Genomic DNA, 19,531 nt, shown 5'->3' with positions numbered 1-19,531 from the left:
CTAAGAAGCAAAGGTAAATTTTTTGCTCTTTTGGCAATCATAGAAATCCAATTTGGATGTCTGGCAAGATATTAAAACACTTCCTGAAATACTTTCTTTAGACAAGTCATCAATGTTTTCTTTGTAACAGCATGTCCATAGCACACGTTGCTGCTAATAACATGCTTATTTGTAACCTTGATCAGGGCAGCACGTGCCATCTAATCCTGAATATAGCTCAGGTTACAGCCAAAACGCGACATGAGGCCGACTGAAAAGAATCAATTTGATTTTTACATTATTAAAATATTCAAGCCTTGTGAGAACCTTCTGGTAGGTTTATATGAAATCAATAACAATTCATTTGATCTTAATACAACAGTGCTAAGGCCTGTTGGTGGTGCTACCTAATTTTTGATGTGCAGACCCGGCCGCCCTCTGTAAAAACTCTATTCGCCATAACAAGGATGACCTCAAAAACGTCGAGAATTTAGATTGACAACTTCCTAATTGCTGCCCCTGCTTCACGCTTCAACGTATGTGATATCGTTGTCCAAATTGGCATATTTTATGTAGTTGTTTAAGCATTTTACAAAGAGTAACAGATGTAGGACGTTAGCATGTGACTTTATGAAGAAATCATAGGGACTCAAGGTTCCAAGAACAGTCCAAAACTTGACAGGTCTAGTCTCTGTGACAGTGGTGATTATGTATGTATGTAGTGTCCTCACTGACTGCACTGATAGATACATTCAAAGGGATGGAATGTACAGCCATAAGTGGGCTGGGTGTGAAAAAGACCGCCGTCCACACTGCACACATCTGCTAGCAACCTGAGACGCAAAGACACTCCCTGACAATATAGTCATTGTGAGACCACAATAAAAAATTGATTAATTTGTTGCATTGAATAAAAGTTTTATACCGTATGAAAAAGGGGAAGTGGTAAAGACAAGCATTTTCAAGCAAGAAGTAGAATATTTACTTTCAGTTCAGAAGTTTGGAAGTCTTTTTGTCATTAATACTGCAAGACTGAGTGTATTTTAAATTGTATTACAATTTAATTTTTTATGTATGACAACTTATGTGCATGTAAGAAAGGAACATGTACGTTTTTAGATATTATAAATTGCTATAGAAATAGCGTAAACTAAGTTTTCTTTTTTTAAATCAACTTTTTGCCGTTGCAACAATGACCTGCTGTGTGTCAAACGAAGTGCATGGTCAAAGACAGGTATTCAGCTGTAGTGGGGAGGTGTATTTGATTACGAGGTCACAAAAAAAAAAACTACATGTATAAAGATATTAGTCACATTTTTGAAACAGGCTCTCCTATCGAATTACAGTAACACAAACCTTAACAATTCTTTTTTCAATCAGGTTCTCCCCCTGACTTGTCTTCTCAAAGCTCCTCCTCATTCTCGGTCCCCCTCTATTTCAGGCTATAGCACCCGCTACATGCAATTCCCGAGCAGTGAAAGAAGCCAAACAGTGCAGACTGAAACTGAGCCATGAACAAATTTATGACTATTTATGCCAGTCAAAACTAAAGCATCATTAGCACAGTCTAATAGAGACAATGGCTGGGATGAACATACTCCAGAATAAATCTTTAAATGAAAGAATGATCCAAAGATGATCTGAAAAACTGTTGAAATACACACGTCCAGTCAAAAGTGTGGACCATATATGTAGAATTAGATTACACTGTAGAATTTTAGGAATATTAGTAAGAACATCCAACACAAAATAATTATGGCCAAGTGAAATCTTATGTACAGATATATTTATATATATTATATATATATCTAGATATTAGTTTGCCTTAGAGTTCTGTTCAACTCAAACCATTTTCCTCATCTGACTTCACAAGATGCAGATCCGTCTCCCTGAGATGTTTTGTAGTACAGTATTTTCAGGACGATTCACACAAGCTGGGCACTTTTTTAACTGCTTTTCGATTTCACTATCAAAGTCCACACTTTGTTTTTAATAGGTAAAAAAAACAAAAAATAGCTTTTTTCATCAGAAAAATCACACACAAGGCATAATCCCCGCATATTTGCCTACAAAACCTATTTTTCGATGAAAGTGTCACACGACTTTCCGGATCATGAGAAAACTAAAAAATAACTATGTCCAAACGATTTGACTGATAGTGGAAGTTTCTTATTTAACAGTTAAACTCGGTTTTTGAAATGTTCCAGTTAATCAAACTGCTTCCAGTTTAATATGAGCTGAAAAGACTCATAGAGGCTGACATAAAAGTGGGAGGACACGTAACGGACTTTTTAAATAGACTGAAACAAAACAGGTTTTGGTTTAGGACAAGCTGAAGAATGCTGCTAATCCCCTTCTCTGGTATATAGACTTCAGAGCTCAGAGCCGACAGACAGCAGCATCACAAACAACAGCAGCACAACACCTATTATGCTCGAACTCTGCATTGGATGAACTCCATACTGTGTTCCAAATCTTTTCAATGCATCCATGGATCAGGCCAGTTTTTAAGCTCGGGTACGAATGACTTAGTGTTCATGTTGACATAACTACAACACAGCCAGCCAGACATTTACAACACTACAGTGTCAGAGGACGGGCTCCACCCCCATATAGATGACTTGACAATATAGAGTGCAACTGTATATTATGGCAGTAATGGGCCTCATTCTTACATCCAAAAATTATACATCTTTGCCCTGTATATTTAGTCTGTAGCCTAGATTTATAATTTAGTCCTTGCAGTATGTTGCCTTCATGCTTCTGTGCGGAGTGCCAAGTGTAAAGTCCTGTTTCAAACAGTGACAATCCAACCTCTATGTAAAAATAGACAACAATGACAGCAAATCCACACACCTGCTCGTGTCACTCCACATTCATCCAAACACATCCATTAAAACTCTGCATGAGCTGTCAAACGTGGTCAAACATACCACTGACAATATACAATAAAAAACAGTGTAGTTCATGATTCATACACCTTTCAAACATGAATTTCTATGACTTTACAGTCAATTACGCTCATTAAGAAATCTAATTTATAATGCATAAATAAACACATTATCACATATATAATTATAAGGTATAGTTAGAAAACTAATCAATTAAACTAATTCAGATGTAAAATATTGTCAACCGTAAACTCCACTGTTCCGTAAAAAACTGGATTTCCTCCTCTCCCTCCGCTCCGTCTGCCATGGTGCAGTAGATCTACAGGCACTGGCAGTAGAAGTCAGATTGCCGTCCCCATCTCTTTCCTTCTTCTCGGCTGGGACAGATCCCTGCCTCAGTTTTCCCACAACTCTCTGTGATGCCACGGACCGCAGGCTGCCTGGTCTCCCCGTATGGGAGTGGGAACGACTCAGAGTCTCCAGCTATCTGGTGCACGTGTTCAGAGAGGATTAACAGGGGCAGCTCCACTTTCTCTCTTCTCACTGCTCCACATCAAAGGGGAGGAGGCACCACACTCATTAAACTAACATTATCACTCTGTTGGGTTTAGCTACTAGGATAATAAAGGATACATTGTTAACATCTTTTTATGATATCAGGGACTGATGCTTTTTATTTAATAAGTAATACCTTGCTCTCTTAATGCGATTCTCTGAACTGGATTGTGGTGCTTGAGATATTCAAAATAACATAAAACAATTAAAAACTGACCAATAAAGTAATTTTTAATTATCAATATTGGGTTTATAGAGCCTTAAAGCAAGAGCTTGTATTTGGGTAGAAATTATAATTTAAATATCCAAACTGGTGTTTTCCTACCCGATCTCATGATACAAGACAAAAACCATTTTGCTAAACCTGCAAAACAAAATTTGTTTGTCCCAGATCCCTCATATATACGTAAAAATTAAATTAAACTGACCTCCTATAAAAAAAACAACAACAGAAAGTGAAGCTATTAAAACAGATTTTATTAAGAACAAAGAAAATTTGTGACAGCTCACAAACATAAAAAAAATAAAATAAAAGCATTGTTCCCTAAAGTATTAATTGTCAAGTGATTACACAACCAGTTTCAGATCACAGTCATTGGGGTACACTGGATATTATTTAATCAAGATAAAAATGAAAGAACTAAACTTTTAAAGTGGCAACGGGTTCCAAGCAGACATTCGCACCCTCATGCGAGGCCAGCGGGGAGAGCTCTCTGTAGTGCCTCCTTGCAGTCGGGACGCCTGAACTGAAAGGCTGGAGGGGGACCGATCGCAACTTTTACTTGAGTTCATCTTCAGAAATCACACCATCAAGTGATAAAGCAGCAAAAGGTGGAAACCCAAATGGAGGACTGGCATTCAGCCATGAGGGGGTTTCCTTGTCACTTTCATTCAGAGAGACTTGATCCGTTTTGAAGTCTTCGGCTGAGCTTGTGTCTTTGAAGAGATTCATGGCACCATCGGCTGGAAGAACATTGGATCGTCTTGCTCATTGACCACCAAGTGTGGCACTTCTGATCCAAGAGTTTATGAGATCAAGTTCCTCGAAATCCTGCTCTGTTTGCCTGCAGAGAAACTGATTTTCAGTTTTGTCTGTTGTGGCAAACTGGATCCTGCATCCACAATCATTTGTCAGCTGAACATTAGGGGAAATTTGTGACATCTTGCAAACCTCTTGATGATTAAAATCAGTAATCAGCTCATGATCGACCGACTCCACACCTGAATCAGGGCTAGTGTCACGTATACCTATGAAAGCCTGATTTGCTGGTGGAGATCCCACAGGGCTCTGCTCTGGTGGTCTCTCTGACACTCCCTCGTGACTGATAGAGCGACCGAACCGTCGAGCACCTTGTCTCCGAAGACGTGTGGGTCCCCTTTGAAGGGATTCCTGTGGTTTTTCCAGAAACTGAGGTGCTGTCCGTGATGTCCGAAGAAGCAAGGTCAAAGCACTAAAGCCCCTAAGTCGCTCAGCCACGGACAGACGCAGATGGGGTCTTTTTAAAACCAAGAGTTGAATCTGCCATCTTGTCTTGCTTATAATTCTTTAATGTTTTTAACTTTGGCTTCTTGCACTTCTTTGACACCCACCTTCTTCTCCATGGTTACATTTCCCTGCTCATTTGAAAGGGTCAGACTTGCAAACATTGGCCAGACCCTGTTATCCATCTCAGTTTCAGCTCTACCAACTCCTTTTTTCAACTCCCCGGCATCTCTTCAGTACATGACTCCCAGCCGTCACCTCAGGTTAGGCTTATGGCATCTACGAGGACGAGATCGGTGTCTTAGAGCGATTCTTCACTTTTTTAGACTCTTTTACGTGGCTGCTCTTCTGGCTGCTTCACCTCTGGCTCATTCTCTACTTCTGTGCTTGCATTTATCGGAGCCCGACCCTTTGTTTTTGCATGACAGATTGTATTACCTTGCATTCTCCTAACTGCTCAAAGTTTTCATTTTCAAGCACGGTCCAACATTCATCATCACAGGGGTTCCTCACTTTCCTGTCGTTGAAATGCAAGATACTTCAGATCCCATGTTCAGACAGTCATTAGGGCTTTCTACAAAACTGCAATTGAGAAGATCAGGGTCATCGCACACCTCTTTTCCAACAACTGCAAGATAAAAAAAAAAGAGAAGAGAACACGGAAAGCTTTATATTATGTACTAAGATGTAAATAATAACTAAAATACTGGATCTTTTATTCTGCTGTAGCTCTCAAATTTGAAATGTGTTCATGTAGATTCAACCAATCATTCTAATAAAAAGACTGATCCAAACCTCCTCCTGGTCCATCAATGAGGATAAGTGGTATCTTTACATCAGCATTTGTAAGTTGTAAGCCACTTTTACAGTCAGGCTGTTCTTGGTGTTCTTCACAGTTTTCAGATTCTTTGTGTGTTGGTGTCTCTGAAAGCTAAAAATATTAAACCAGGTTAGCAGAAGGAAATAAACAATACTTAAAATAAAAGTTACAAAATATCAAAAACACAGGCAAAAAGAAAAGCAATCGGTTAAAAAAAAAAAAAAATAACATACATGGTTACTGCTGTTGCCACTGGACACAGCAAAAAATCGGAGAGATTTTTTCTCTGACGCACATTTTCTTCTTGTGCTGGAGCCCTGAAAACCCCAAAACACACGTATAAGCCTGATATGCTACTTTTTGTAAATTAGAACTCATCCCCAAATTGTTTGGTAATTTTAGTACAGTGTAGAGTGCAATTGTGATATAGTACTTAAGTGATTTCCGCTGTTCTCTAATGTGGTTTCTCTTCTTGGGAATGGGATCTTCTTTACCACACTTCTCTTCCAGGGGACTATGACTGCTTACAGATTCTAAGAGATTTTTGTGAAGCAACTTTGTTGTGTTAATATTCTGCATTAATCAGGTGATGAGCTGGTAAATACACGCATTAACAGACTGACCTTGTGGCTGGGTGATGGTTGTCGGTCCTCTCTTAGGTCATGCAGAGATCGCCTGAACACAATGATACAATAACAAACACATAATACTGTCCTCTGCAAGTAGTCTACTCTATAAAGTCATTTGAAACCAGACAATATTAATAGTTATCAGGTAAATCACAAATGACCTTTTCCTTGCAGATCCTTCAAGTTCAGGAAGTTGATTTCCTCAGCGGCTTTGCGTTTGACTGTAACTGGTGATTGAGGGATGGGGCTTTTTGAGAGAGGAGTCACTGCAGAGATTAAAAAATATATATATATTTTTTTTTTTGATAAAGAGATATTCATTAATATGAAGGCACTACCCATGCAAAAATATTTGTGGCTCACCGGGCGTGACATCTAAGACTATTGGAGGTCCAGTGGGAGTACGACATGGCTTCAATTTGGAAAAAAGCATCTACGAATATTTCTGAAATAATATTTTGATTAAAGTCTTATAAATATAAACACACACACATAAATATGTATTATATATTGAGCACAAAAGTTTAGGGTTGGTAAAATTGATTTGATCAGAAATACAGTAATGTATTATATAATAACAATTAATATAATTATAAATATATATATTTTTAAATGTAATATGTTTGTCATTTCCCTTCAGAAATCATTCTAATATGCTGATTTAGTGCTCAATAACCATTTTCATTTTCACATTTTTAAATGTAGAAAACTGCTTAATATTTTTGTGTAAACTGTAACAGATTTTTTAAAGAATTCCTTTTATATAAATAATATAATTATTAAAAACATAGGATCAAATCAAGGATGACACCACATATTTATAATGTCTCACAATCTCACCACCAACACTTCGCCTCCGTTGTCTTCTCACACTTCTGTAAACACTGAGTCCTGTCCTCTTACTAAACATAGCGCCACCTGCAGGAGAGGGCGTCTCGGCTCCTCCTGTTGTTTTTGATGCCTCCAGTATACATGATGGAACAACACCTGATAGACAAAGTTCATGAACAAGTTTACACAAAATAAATGATACTAAAACCAGCAAAGGGCCGGTCAACCAATTGTTCATTCTAATCTCATATCTTTACCAATACGATCTGCATGAAGAATAAGTGATTTGATCACTGATGTCTGCTGGTCTAAATGTTTCTCAGTATCCAGACTGAGTTTGGAAGGTGGTGGTGGACACTGAAGCAGGTTAGGAGCAATAACAACAGCCAGGCTGGTAGCATGCATTCTGTTTTCACTGCATCTGACAAAGACAAACATGAGGAAAAACAGGACTAAACAATCATAATGAGCTTGTCCATTTTCTGCATGTCTATGTAAAGCATTTGTTGGATGCTCTCAATTACCACAGACAATAATGTTGAATACACCGTAAAGATTGCAGAAAAATAAAAGAATATTCCTTTAACATGCACAGATTCAAGGAGTATTAAAGACTCAAACAAGTAAGCTGCAAATTTTCAAATTGCAATCAAATGTGAAACCTCTCTGCAACTTGGCGCAGAAAGGTGCAGAGGTATCTGAGTGCACGTGCGTTGGGATGAAGGAAACAGAGCTGTTTATGAGAAGAATTGTTGTTCTGTTTCTCGCTCCCTCCTGGTCATGTGGTCATCTCAAGCCCCTGGCCTGAATCATAGGGATCTGCAGGTCTGAAGGGATGAGAGGAGACGGCAGCTCACGCAGGAACTGCTTGATGAGAGAGGCAACGTCATAGGGCTGCAGAAAGGCTGAATGCGAGGGATGGAAGACTGGCTTTCCCTGCTCCAGATCTGCCTATGAAACAGAAGCATTTGGCTGCTTTCCATTTTAATATACATTTTAAAATGTAATTTATTTTAAGCAAACCATTGCTCCAGTCTTCAGTGTCACATGATCCTTCAGAAATCATTCTAATAATCTAAATCTTTAATCAATTAAAATTAATATTGATGCGCAGTTAATTCTTACTATTATCAATATTAAAAATAGTTTTTGCTGCTTAAGATTTTTGTGAAAAACATGATATATTTTTTTCAGGATTCTTCGATCAACAGAACAGCATTCATTTGAAATAGAAATCTGTAACTCCGTTTTCTTATAAACATTTAAATCTTTTTACTGTCACTTTTGATCAATTTAATGCACCCTTGCTGAACAAAAAAAACATTAATTTCTATATACAAAACATATTCACAATATTCCTGTTTTAAACTGTCATTTTGATCAAATAAATACAGCCTGGGTAAGCATATGAAACTTGAAAAAAGAAAAAAAAAAACTTTTGACCAACAGGTTATAACTAGTGGAACTAAAAAAAAGTGCACATGTAAATGTAAAGGTCAAAACATGAACCTGAATAAAAAGGTGGTCATCCATTAAAACAATAATTCACTGTATATATTTAACATGAAATTACTAAAAAGACATGTCATTGTGCTCTTGTGACATGAGAGATTTGAAGGAATTTACCCTTAGAGCTCGAATTCGACTTAGTGATCCAGTCTTCCTGAAAAGACCCTCTGTATGCAGGTGTTGTGACAGATACCCACAGGCCTCCACCAAAAACCTGAAAACCAGCACATCAGACGCATACAAAACCAACCACTATCAGGATTCACTCGTGAAACTCTACTTTATTTTTGATTATTTACATTTTTTAACAAGCGAGATAAGTTATCAAACATACTGAGGTACTGTACCGCCCATCTCAGACAGTTCATGTTGTGGGAGCAAGTGCAGGTCACGTCCAAAAGCAAAGCTTTCACTGTGACGCGCTCTCCTTAAAAAACAAATTCAATGTGTCAATGATACTAGATATTTAAGCAACAAATAAATGCCCGTCGTTTCAATTAGAATCTACGTTTTTTTTACCTTACTAAAAGTTTGTTCACAGTTTGAATATCCATTTAGAAAGTTCTTCCAGTTTTTCACGCACGCGGATACCGACAGCTTTGAGCGCGTGAATGATAGCCACCACGCGCAACGCTCTTCTGTTAAACCAGCCATTACTTGACGGTCTGTGATACCGAAAAATCTTTCTGTCCAAATTCGGAATGTTTTTGTTAATTTGATAATTAATTTACTGGCACAGTAAAGTCATGGAAACGGTAACTTGGCTAATTAGTACGGCGGTGGATGTGGAGACGATGTTTTCGTAACGTACGAAACCACCTGTACTGATTGGTGGCAGGCAGGACGTTTCCGCACGTATGCAAATGAGCAAACCTTATGCAAATAAGCCAACGTGAGACAAGAATTTAGAAGCGTATTTCTTCAGCTTTGACAATTTTCTGAATTCATCAACAACAACAAAAAAATCTTCCTACTACTATTTATGACAGTATAATGGAGGGTAATTTGGGATGATGAGACGAGCAATAAACTTTAAAACGAGCAATAAACTGGATAATTATATATATAATAAACTGCATATCTCTAGTCATATTTTTGTTTAATTTCTTCGAATGTTGGAAAATGTGAAATAACCATAAAAAACACAAACAATCGGATATTTATATATTTCAGATGTTTTTAAAATATTATTCGTTTATAGTATGATTTAAAATGTTTCATGCATGCATCACCCCATTCTCAAATGACACAACTAAGGGGTAGATTTGCAACCATCATATATAGTTATTTTATTAATAAAAAAATACAAATAGCTAATTTAATATTCCTTGCAAGTGTCACTTAATTCTAAATCAGTTATTTAAATAAGGATCTTTTTTGGAAAAAAACAAACAAACAAAACAACAACAATGACAGCAGGATTACTTGGAGCCATTTCGGTTTATGTCAAATGAATTCACATCCATTTATGAGTCACTCATATTGCATCTAATTATCAACAACAACAAAATGCAAGTCAATAAAAGGATCTCATAGCAAAATAGCTATATTTTGAATTGAGTGAACTGAAATGCAAAGAGTTGGTAAACAGAGCCTTTTATTGATGGGTAGATTTTGACCGTTTTAATCAGTACAGAGACTGTCTGCATATTTGAACATGATGAAAATACATTTTTAGGAACCCTTGTTGACATACAATGACTCAGCTTTATAAAATAAATGACATTTCACAGGTAGGGGCCACAAGCACAGATCACTTCATGTTTGCAACAAAATCTTCTCCTTTCTTGATGGAGCCCTTCAGTTCATCCATGGCTTCAGCTACCAGCTTCTCCTCAAACGCAGAGATTTTGCCAAGACCAAGGTTCTTTTCAATGCCGTTTTTCTGAGAAAAGGAGGAAAAAATTCAAATTAAATCTTCATAAAACAAACAAACAAACAAATAAACAGAAAGCCTATTCTACTTTACCAGGTTATCCTTGTTACTTTGACCTTGTATGATCTAAAAACAACAAAGTAACTTCTAAAGAAGGTCTAGCTAGACTTACCCCGAGGAGGAGAGGTGTAGAGAAGTATTTGCATTCTGTCTCCTCAGATCTCACAAATGCACATTCAACAACACCCTCTTTTCCATTCATGGCATCAAGAAGGGAGAATGTGAACCTGGCTCCAGCATAGGCCATGGACAGAGTGGCAGAACCTATGGACAGAGACATATTCATATTTTAGATCTTAAGCATCTGCACAACTAAAATACCAGCAACACAAATAAACCAAACTTTAGTTCTCACCTGCACCAGCTTTAGCTTTTACAACCTCAGTTCCTGCTTCCTGGATCCGGCCTGTCAAAGCAGACAGCTGATCTGTAGGGAACTCAACCTTGGGAGTGCACTGTTACAACACACAATAAAATAAGAATCTTAATAATTTTACCAAATAGCCTAAAAAAATCTGTTCAAAAGCAATCACATCCAATCAGAAGTTATTTGATGTTTATGGTACTGGATTTTGGACCAATGAGATTCAATTGTGGGTGGGGTTATGCAGTGCAATGCCAATGAACTAAAAAACAAGAAACCCACAAAAATATCCTGCCAAAAAACTTATGTTTATTGTTTCATATGTTTATTGAATAAATTAGGTTTTTTTCTTACCTGTGAAATGAGAGGAATGATGGTCTTTCCTGCATGACCTCCAACAACGGGCACGTTTGACTCTGGCGGGATCAAGGCCCTGGAATATATTGCAGTAAAGGTGAAAATTTTTGATTAAAAAAAAAAAAAAAAAAAAAAACTTTATTGCAGTAAAGGTGACAATGAACAGACTTAGTAAATATGTTTTCTGGTGATGGCATTAAATAAATAAATCTACACTTAAATTTAAACTCTATATTGAATTTATAGAACTCACTTTGAGCTCAGCAACAAAAGCGTTTGCTCTGACAATATCAAGTGTTGTGACACCAAAGACTCTGTTGGGGTTGTAGACGCCATGTTTCTTCATCACCTCTGATGTGATTGGGATAGTGGAGTTCACCTGAAATTTACAAAATGAAAGTTTAATGTGAAACAGATGTATAGTGCTATAAACCCTTGTCACCTTTGAGCAGGTATTAAGTGATATCTCAGCAATGTAAGCCTCCTGAGATCTTATACTTACTGGGTTTGAAATGATGCAGATCATGGCCTGAGGGCAGTGACGGGCACAAGCATCAGCTAATGTGGCCACGATGGTGGCATTGGTGTTAAACAGATCATCACGGGTCATACCTAGAAAAATATACAATATTAAGAAATTGTGGTGTGTTTCTATAAATTTCTAATTCATAATTAAGCCCATTTTACATCACCAAGCCAATCAACATTTTTTGTTGAATATCCTGTTTCACATATGCACACAAAAAAATGGGTTTACAAATGCCATTCCATGCTGACTTTAGATCCAATGAAAAATAATAAAATAAAAAGGTAAAAAAAAATATATATATATTATTCTTATATACCCACCAGGCTTCCTTGGGACACCAGCAGGGATGACAACAACTTCACAGCCTTTCAGTGCAGCACCCAGCTGATCTGCTCCCATGTAGCCTGCAAGGCAAGACAGTGAACACTATAGCAGACCTGTTTAGGGTGCTTTCACACTAGCACTTTTGGTGCACATCTGGGGGGGTTCGATTGACGTCAGAGTTCGGTACGTTTGTATGACGTGAACGCTCATGATGTGTTACATGGGTGAATCTTTCATAAGAGGTTATAATCATAAATAAGATGCATTTAGAAAAGACATAGGGTGGATTTTCATTGTATGCCAACTTTAAAAAGTAGCAAATTTGATTTCTCTGCAACTAATAAAAACTCAAAAATTAACCATCTCTGTACCTGTGACGGTGGCTCTGGTCTCAATGTGACTGAGGTCAGCAGCTACTCCAGGAGTGTGGGCAATATCGTAAAGTGAAAGCTCGCTCACCAAAGGGCTGTTCTTCAGCAGGAGAGACAGGGGCTGCCCGATGCCACCTGAGGCACCCAAAACAGCTACTTTTGCATTGTGCTGCAAGGAGGAAAAAAAATTGCAATGTGTCACAATATATGCTGATCCACCTTACTCTTATCATTAAAGTGCCCTTTGATTCCATAGGCCAATAAATTTACTGCTTTGAATTGTTGCATTTTATACATTAATCATAATCTGGTTGTAAAAAAAAAAAGATTAAATTAAAAAAAAAATGGAACAACCACTGAATGCAAATGTTAAAAATGATTGTATGTGTGTGTTTCTATGCATTTACACATGTAGGTAGCACAACCATATTTTGTTTAACTTGACCTTGGGACCTTTTCAGTCTGGAAAAATGCCAGCGGGAATTTTACTACCACTCATGCCCAGAAGAAGGAGGGTTTAAACCAAGTGATTAAGGACTCTGTAAAAAGTTTAGACAGTACAAAGAAGGCTGTATTGGCATATGAATGTGTTTAGAGCAAGCAAACAAACTGGTTTTATTCAAATGGCAGTTGAACTGCATGCATTGCATTGTGTCAAAAAAGAACGGCAAAGACTTTTATAACAAAGAATCTTTTATATGCCACAGACTCCCAAATATGATCATCCTCACGAGAAGGACATTGTCATGTATAAAGATCCAATCTGTACTGTGAAAATGTTATATTATTAATGTGTAAAAATATTATTTGCAAAATATTACATTGCATTTGTTACATTCTACTCACTAAAGTACTCTATTGTTGGATGTATTGTTTATTCATATAAAGAGAATATTTGACTAGTTATTCATTAATAAAATGACCCTCGCATTTTATATTTTTTCTTATGTTTATTTTCACATTTTACCGTTTTAAATTTTTCCAATGGTACCCAGATCTCAGTTTGAAAACCCCTGCTGCATAGAAATTAAAGTATAAGACTTCTAAAGCACAAAACATATCAGATGGCACATCTGACAATATCTCTGTAGCACTTGCCTTTTTCCCATGGCCTTGCTTTTCACAAAACAAAAGCTACATTAAGCCTGATCTCTCATTACAGATCAAGACCACTACACAACAGTGAGCCAAGCAGCTGATCACAGTCATGACCTTTCAAAAGGTGGACGTGAGTCAAAGTGATACCACCTCTAACTGGGACGATCTACACAGGCAGATAAACGAGCTGGCTAGGTGGACTGAAAACCTTCTCATGCCAGATAGCAGGATTTCAATAGATTCATGGGGAATCCTGAATGATCCTCGCAACTTCCATAAAAACGAATACCATATGACTAAGACAGGACTTATGTTTAAAACGCCTACACTGTCAATTTGCTGGCTAAATGTCAAGCAAGTTAATTTCTCGGTTAACTAGATGTAAGTTAACTTAACTTAGTATCAATTATACTATTGTAGTCTATGGCTTAGAAACACGAAGGAGTAAAGGAAAAATGTAGATTAGGTAGGCTATTAATCTCAGTTTGTTAACGTCATCGCACATTCACACAAACCATGGAGGCTAATGTTAGCGCACTCGCATGTTCACAAATATGAGGTTTTACCTGGGAGGAGGTGGACAGGCTCCGGAAGAGGGTGGCGGTAGGTCTAGCGATGCGGGAGAACATGGTGGCTCGATTTTCTGTAGGTGCTTGCTGTTTTAAAATTAATATTTGATATAGGCCCCTCCTGACTGTGACTCCAACGTCCTCTACAAGACAACCGGACGAGAACGAGCCTACGGCGCAGCCAAGCTTTGTTGACGCTACGAGCGGCCGGCCTTCTCTGATTGGTGTAGCAGTGTGTATGTAGTACTATGATTGTACAGAATATTTGTCAGTCACATTCAAAGGGGGCGGGGTTTATGGTCGCCTAATCTTTCAATGGTTACATACATTCTTTCGATCGATCGGACTGGGCGAAACGTCATTGAAACTTTTCTTAGAATTCAATTTTTTTTATTACTGAAATTTAGGAGAGTAGTATACATTTTATTTTTTAACAAATACTCTTTTAATGTATTTTTTTTAATAGTACAATATTAACCGCAATCAAGACTTCAGATTTAGTACTGAATTTGTTTAACCTTCCGGGACCATGATTCTAAAGTTACCCTGACCTGACCCATTATAACTTTTGAGATTAAAATAGGTCTCTTCCTGTAATTCTCAAGGCATTGGACAAAGTTTTTGTGTATTTTACCGTCTTTATACAGTCTATGGTATTTACACATACCATGTAGTATACCGCATGTATACTGTGCAGAGTATTACTAAGTTTGAAATATAATAACGTTACAACGTTTTTGCATGCCTGCATCAACAGACTGCCGAAAGTCAAAACAACAACAACAACAACAACAACAACACTGAATTCTGCATACATGTTTTACATACAATTTTAATTACTGTTTTAATTACTACACACTGTGTAGTACAATAGTATAGAATTCCATCCCGAACATACCGCCCCTTTTCCTCTCGTGCTCCCTCCGAACTGACCAATCATCTTTCACGATCTCTGACAGCTGACCAATCAGAGATGGGCTTGCGTTCTGCTGCGAGCTTTATATTTCCGGGGCTGCTTCAGGAATGTAAACTATTCAACATGGAGACAGTTGATAAGCTGGAGGCGATGGTAAGCGGTTTTTCCCCCTTTCTCTCTTTTTAATGTTTTCAATTGTAAACCGACCGTTTGCGTCTAACTATAAACAACACAGGTGCCTTTACGACAGACAACATAATGTAGAAGAAACACGAAGAATTACGTGTTCTGTGTAACGTATGCCTCTGACTTTCCCTGAGGTTGGAGGGGAGAAAATCACGAAAAACATGTAACGTTAGCTGGATGGCTAACCAGTGCCGCTGCTAATGTCTTTAATCGTTTATATTTACAGCGAAAATTAGCCGTAATATGATTAATTTACTATAATGTGCATATTTTGAATCGAAACTATGGCATTCATTCCGAAAAGTGTTAATTTTGCTGCTGTGTGAAGCGCTGATCGGCGGCGAGGGAGCTGCGGGTGCATGAGGGCCTGTGCGTGTGTCCGCGAGACCGCGCGCTGCATCCCATCCCCAACTTGCTCCTTATACCTTATTCCAAAAGATATTTAAATATGCGTGAACACTATGGGTTTATATACACATCAAGTCATTGTAGCAATTGTTATTAACTGATAACAATTTATATAAAAGGTGTCCATTGCTTCTGGAAGACGCACAGACCTCTTCGTAGAAGTTTAGCTTTTGTAGACTCTGATAAATTGTATGGCTGCATAATCTCATGAAAACTCTATTGGCATTCTGTTTAAGCAAAACTATAATAACATGCATTAATATTTTTGTTTATCATGAGTTCCAGTATCATTAGGAAGTGGAGACAACAGGGGGCGCAGTGTTGCTCTTTGTAGCGAACTAATATTAGTAACTTTACCTAACTGCCAGTGTCAGAATCGCCATATAATAATATTACTAATAATTCTAAATTCATACATATGTTATTTTGAGTAAAAAATGATGCCTGTTACCTATTAAATTAAATAATGTAAAAAAGCTATAATGACCAAAATGCCATAAGTACTCGCTTTTTAAATGGTTGCCTTTATTATGAACCATCTACATGTATGCATCTCAGCACTATTATGTTGTAATGTTTATGTGACAACTGTGTTTTTTTCCCCAGGCGTTTTGTTGACATTATTTACATGCAAATGGACCGGCCTGAATGCGTACCGTCTGTCCAGTGCCCCTTTTATATTGTACTACTGATAACCCAGTTATTAAAGCAGTGCAATGTTAAAAGGGCATTGGCCAGGGATTTTTCTCAAAGGTAGGGTCAACCCGCGTGGCCAGCCACATCAAGTGCTGTTAACAGGTGCTCTGACTTCATTGCACTACTGTATTGGACAGCTAGCAGTGCAATAGTATTGTCAAAGCATCTGAGAGCAGCTTTGCACAATGTTTGAAGTTTTCAAAGAGGTGCACCGTCTCATTTGGCATATTGTTTGTTTTCTCTGTTTTACAGGTCATAATGTCTCATTCATCCTAATTCTTGGGACCCTATCAGTATTGCCTCTGCTGTCCACTGTGTTCAGAGTAGTGCAATATTGCTAATAGGGTTTCAGGTTTTAGGTTGTACCCTCATTCAGATGGGCCACTAAATGCCGAAGCATACAAACAGCAATCAACCCCTGAATTAAATCTTCTGAATGCTGAAGAATTATGATGTTTAGATCTGTGTCCTTGTAGTTCCAGAAAGCAGAAGCTGATATAGAATATGTGGAAAAGCGGCTGAAATTCGACTTCATGGCCAATGCGCGAGAAGCGGGCACAGTTGAGGTACATTTGTATTAATTTGTTAATTTTAAATACTAAGTGAGTCTGTCTTTCTAAATCTGTGGTTGTGTATTTCAGGGAAACCCTGTTCAGTTGCTGGAGAACTTGTCGGCGATCAAAGCGCGGCATGCGGCCCTGTGCGCACAGGTGGAGGAGATCGCGGTGGAACAGAAACGATCCATGGACTCAATACGAGCTCACCTGGACACCACAGTGCTGATGGTTCAACAGCTGCAGAACACAGCAGATGTGCAGGTATTCGTTCAGTTGTGCAACAACAGCCCATATCTAACAAACCAAAGGGTCCATGTCCATCTTACTACACCACAGGCCATACACAATTATTTTACCATGGTTAAGGGGTGGTCTTTGGAGAAATGAAGTAGTTTCATGAGGTTTTTGGGTTCGGACTATATGTGAGCTAATGGGAAATCTTGTGTTCAAGTTCCACCACTGACAGAAGAAGAACAAGAAGCGAGAGATGTTCTCTGCTCATCCGTTGCTGCGTTAAATGTAGAGGTTAGATGTTTTGTAATGCTTTTTATTACCATAATTACACAACTACACTACCGTTCAAAAGTTGGAGTTGGTAAGATTTTTTTTCTTTAAGTTTCTTATGTATACCAAGGCCTTATTTATTTGTTCAGATACAACATAGATATTATTACAATTTAAAATAACTGTTTTCTAATTTAATAAATTATGAAATAGAATTTATTCCTGAATTTTCAGCATCATTACTTTTCAGTGTCACACGATCCTTCAGAACTCATTCTAATATGTTGATTTGTTTATCAATTTTGAAAAATTATTCTGCTAAATATTTTTGTGGAAACAATATTTTTTTTTTCTCCAGAATTATTTGAATTATTATTATTATTTTTTTTTATGGTCAATTTTCTAATATTATAAATGTCTCGACTGTCACTTTTGACCAATTTAATGCACCCTTATTTAATAAGTGTGTTAATTTCTAAAAAAATAAAAAATAAAATAATTACTGACCCTAATTTTTAAACAGCAGTGCATGTACCTGTTAAAATGTAGTTATTTGTGAAGTTTTGAGGCAGAAGCTACTTTGAGTTAGTAAATGTTTGTTTCTTTAGGCCGTGCTGACAGAAGAACCTCAAACTCAAGCACAGTCTGAATGTAAGGACAGAAGAAATATATCAACATTAAGCAGCTGTAACATTGGCACAATCAAGAATTATATTGTTTTTTTTTTTTTCCTCTCTTGCAGCACAGAATGTGCGTGAAGAGGTGTCTGAGGGGACATTTGAGACTGTCCCGCGGAGTGTGGGGAAACTACGTGGTAAAAGCTTGAAAAACAACCTCTGAATGACCTCAACACACCGTTCTATAAGCAGTTATCCGAGTACTTCTCAGATAAGAACAGGTTTGTCTGGTCATATTTGTGCAAAAACATCACCTCTAACGCTGAGTCCTAACGTGATTGATAATGCACTGTAACTTAAGACAACTACATGGTTTTACTTGGACAAAGAAAAGTGTTTTTTAATACATTTTATCTAAATATTTTCATTCTTGTCTCTTCAGGGGGCCAATAAGCACCCAGAGGATGAAGAAGCTGAACATGAAAGTCAGTGATTCTGCACTGAAGACCTTACAGCACCTTAAACTCATTGAGCTGGATAAAAAAGGACTTGTGTCATTGCTGGCAAAAGACTGAGAAACGGGGACAAATTAGATGCACAAACCCCACCAAAACGTGTAAATCCTCCAGTTCCTTCCACCTGTGTGCTAAAGTAAAACCCTTCTTACACTTTGATTGGATCAGATGTTTAGAACAGGAATGACAGTGGACTTGAAAACATTTTTTAAAAAAAAAACATTGCTTCCGTGAAGTTCAGTATATCCATTAATCAGGATTGCATACATTTAAAAGAAAATAATCTTCTCATTCTTTTTAAGGACTAAACTTATTTTTTTCCTGTTATTTTTCTATCCTATTTCCTCTGCACAATGTTATGCAGCCATTATTAAATTATATCATGACCTGCTGTGGCATCATTAGATTTGTATAATTAAGAAACTGTACAGCATAAGAGTTTATATTTTTTTTTGTAAAGGAAAACAGGGTGTTGTCATTTCAGATCTCAGTGAAGCAGAGGAGAACGTATTTCAAAGTAAGATTCAGTGTATTCACTTTTTTTAGGTTACTGTTGTAATTACTTTGAGTATGCAATAAAATATATTTATATATATATATGCGTCCTTTATTTAAAAGCTACTGAATACAACAAGTCACTGGCAATACATTGCTGTAGCAACAACATCAGAACCCCAAATGGAATTTAAAACATATAAATGGATTACACCTATTTATTAAGGTCAATAGTAACATCAAAGCTCAGATTTTTAATGTACATAAGAACAAGTTCAAAGGTTAAGTTTTTTATTTGGAACATTTTCTTTCATTAAACAGTGAATTCAACATAAAGGAACACAAACCACATGCCTTCATCTAAAATGGTAACGATTCAGATGCAAGACATC

At 37.3% G+C, this 19,531-nt stretch overlaps 2 protein-coding genes and 2 pseudogenes across 2 annotated transcripts; 1 reads left to right on the top strand and 3 right to left on the bottom strand.

The window, feature by feature from the left end:
• Positions 1–3,211, bottom strand: part of LOC122144390 — a 51,100-nt pseudogene extending 47,889 nt beyond the window's left edge.
• Positions 3,212–4,073: 862 nt separating this feature from the next.
• On the bottom strand, positions 4,074–9,351 carry LOC122144403 (annotated as a pseudogene).
• A 767-nt stretch (positions 9,352–10,118) lies between these two features.
• mdh2 (malate dehydrogenase 2, NAD (mitochondrial)) lies at positions 10,119–14,438 on the bottom strand. Its single transcript, XM_019102326.2, is given in 10 exon segments — positions 10,119–10,582; positions 10,746–10,897; positions 10,989–11,088; positions 11,352–11,408; positions 11,410–11,430; positions 11,608–11,733; positions 11,857–11,966; positions 12,204–12,287; positions 12,579–12,747; positions 14,243–14,438. Coding segments are annotated over 10 exon segments (1,014 nt in total). The 5' UTR covers positions 14,306–14,438; the 3' UTR covers positions 10,119–10,450.
• A 747-nt stretch (positions 14,439–15,185) lies between these two features.
• Positions 15,186–18,851, top strand: LOC109088176 (spindle and kinetochore-associated protein 2). Its single transcript, XM_042755276.1, is given in 8 exon segments — positions 15,186–15,314; positions 16,928–17,017; positions 17,093–17,269; positions 17,459–17,533; positions 18,121–18,163; positions 18,255–18,346; positions 18,349–18,410; positions 18,572–18,851. Coding segments are annotated over 8 exon segments (768 nt in total). The 5' UTR covers positions 15,186–15,218; the 3' UTR covers positions 18,705–18,851.
• The last annotated feature ends 680 nt before the right edge of the window (positions 18,852–19,531 follow it).

This window comes from Cyprinus carpio, unplaced genomic scaffold, assembly GCF_018340385.1.
Source record: "Cyprinus carpio isolate SPL01 unplaced genomic scaffold, ASM1834038v1 S000006658, whole genome shotgun sequence".
Taxonomy (NCBI): Eukaryota; Metazoa; Chordata; class Actinopteri; order Cypriniformes; family Cyprinidae; genus Cyprinus; species Cyprinus carpio.
The sequence above is the reverse complement of the archived record's forward strand: the minus strand, read 5'-3'. Positions and strand labels throughout refer to the sequence as shown.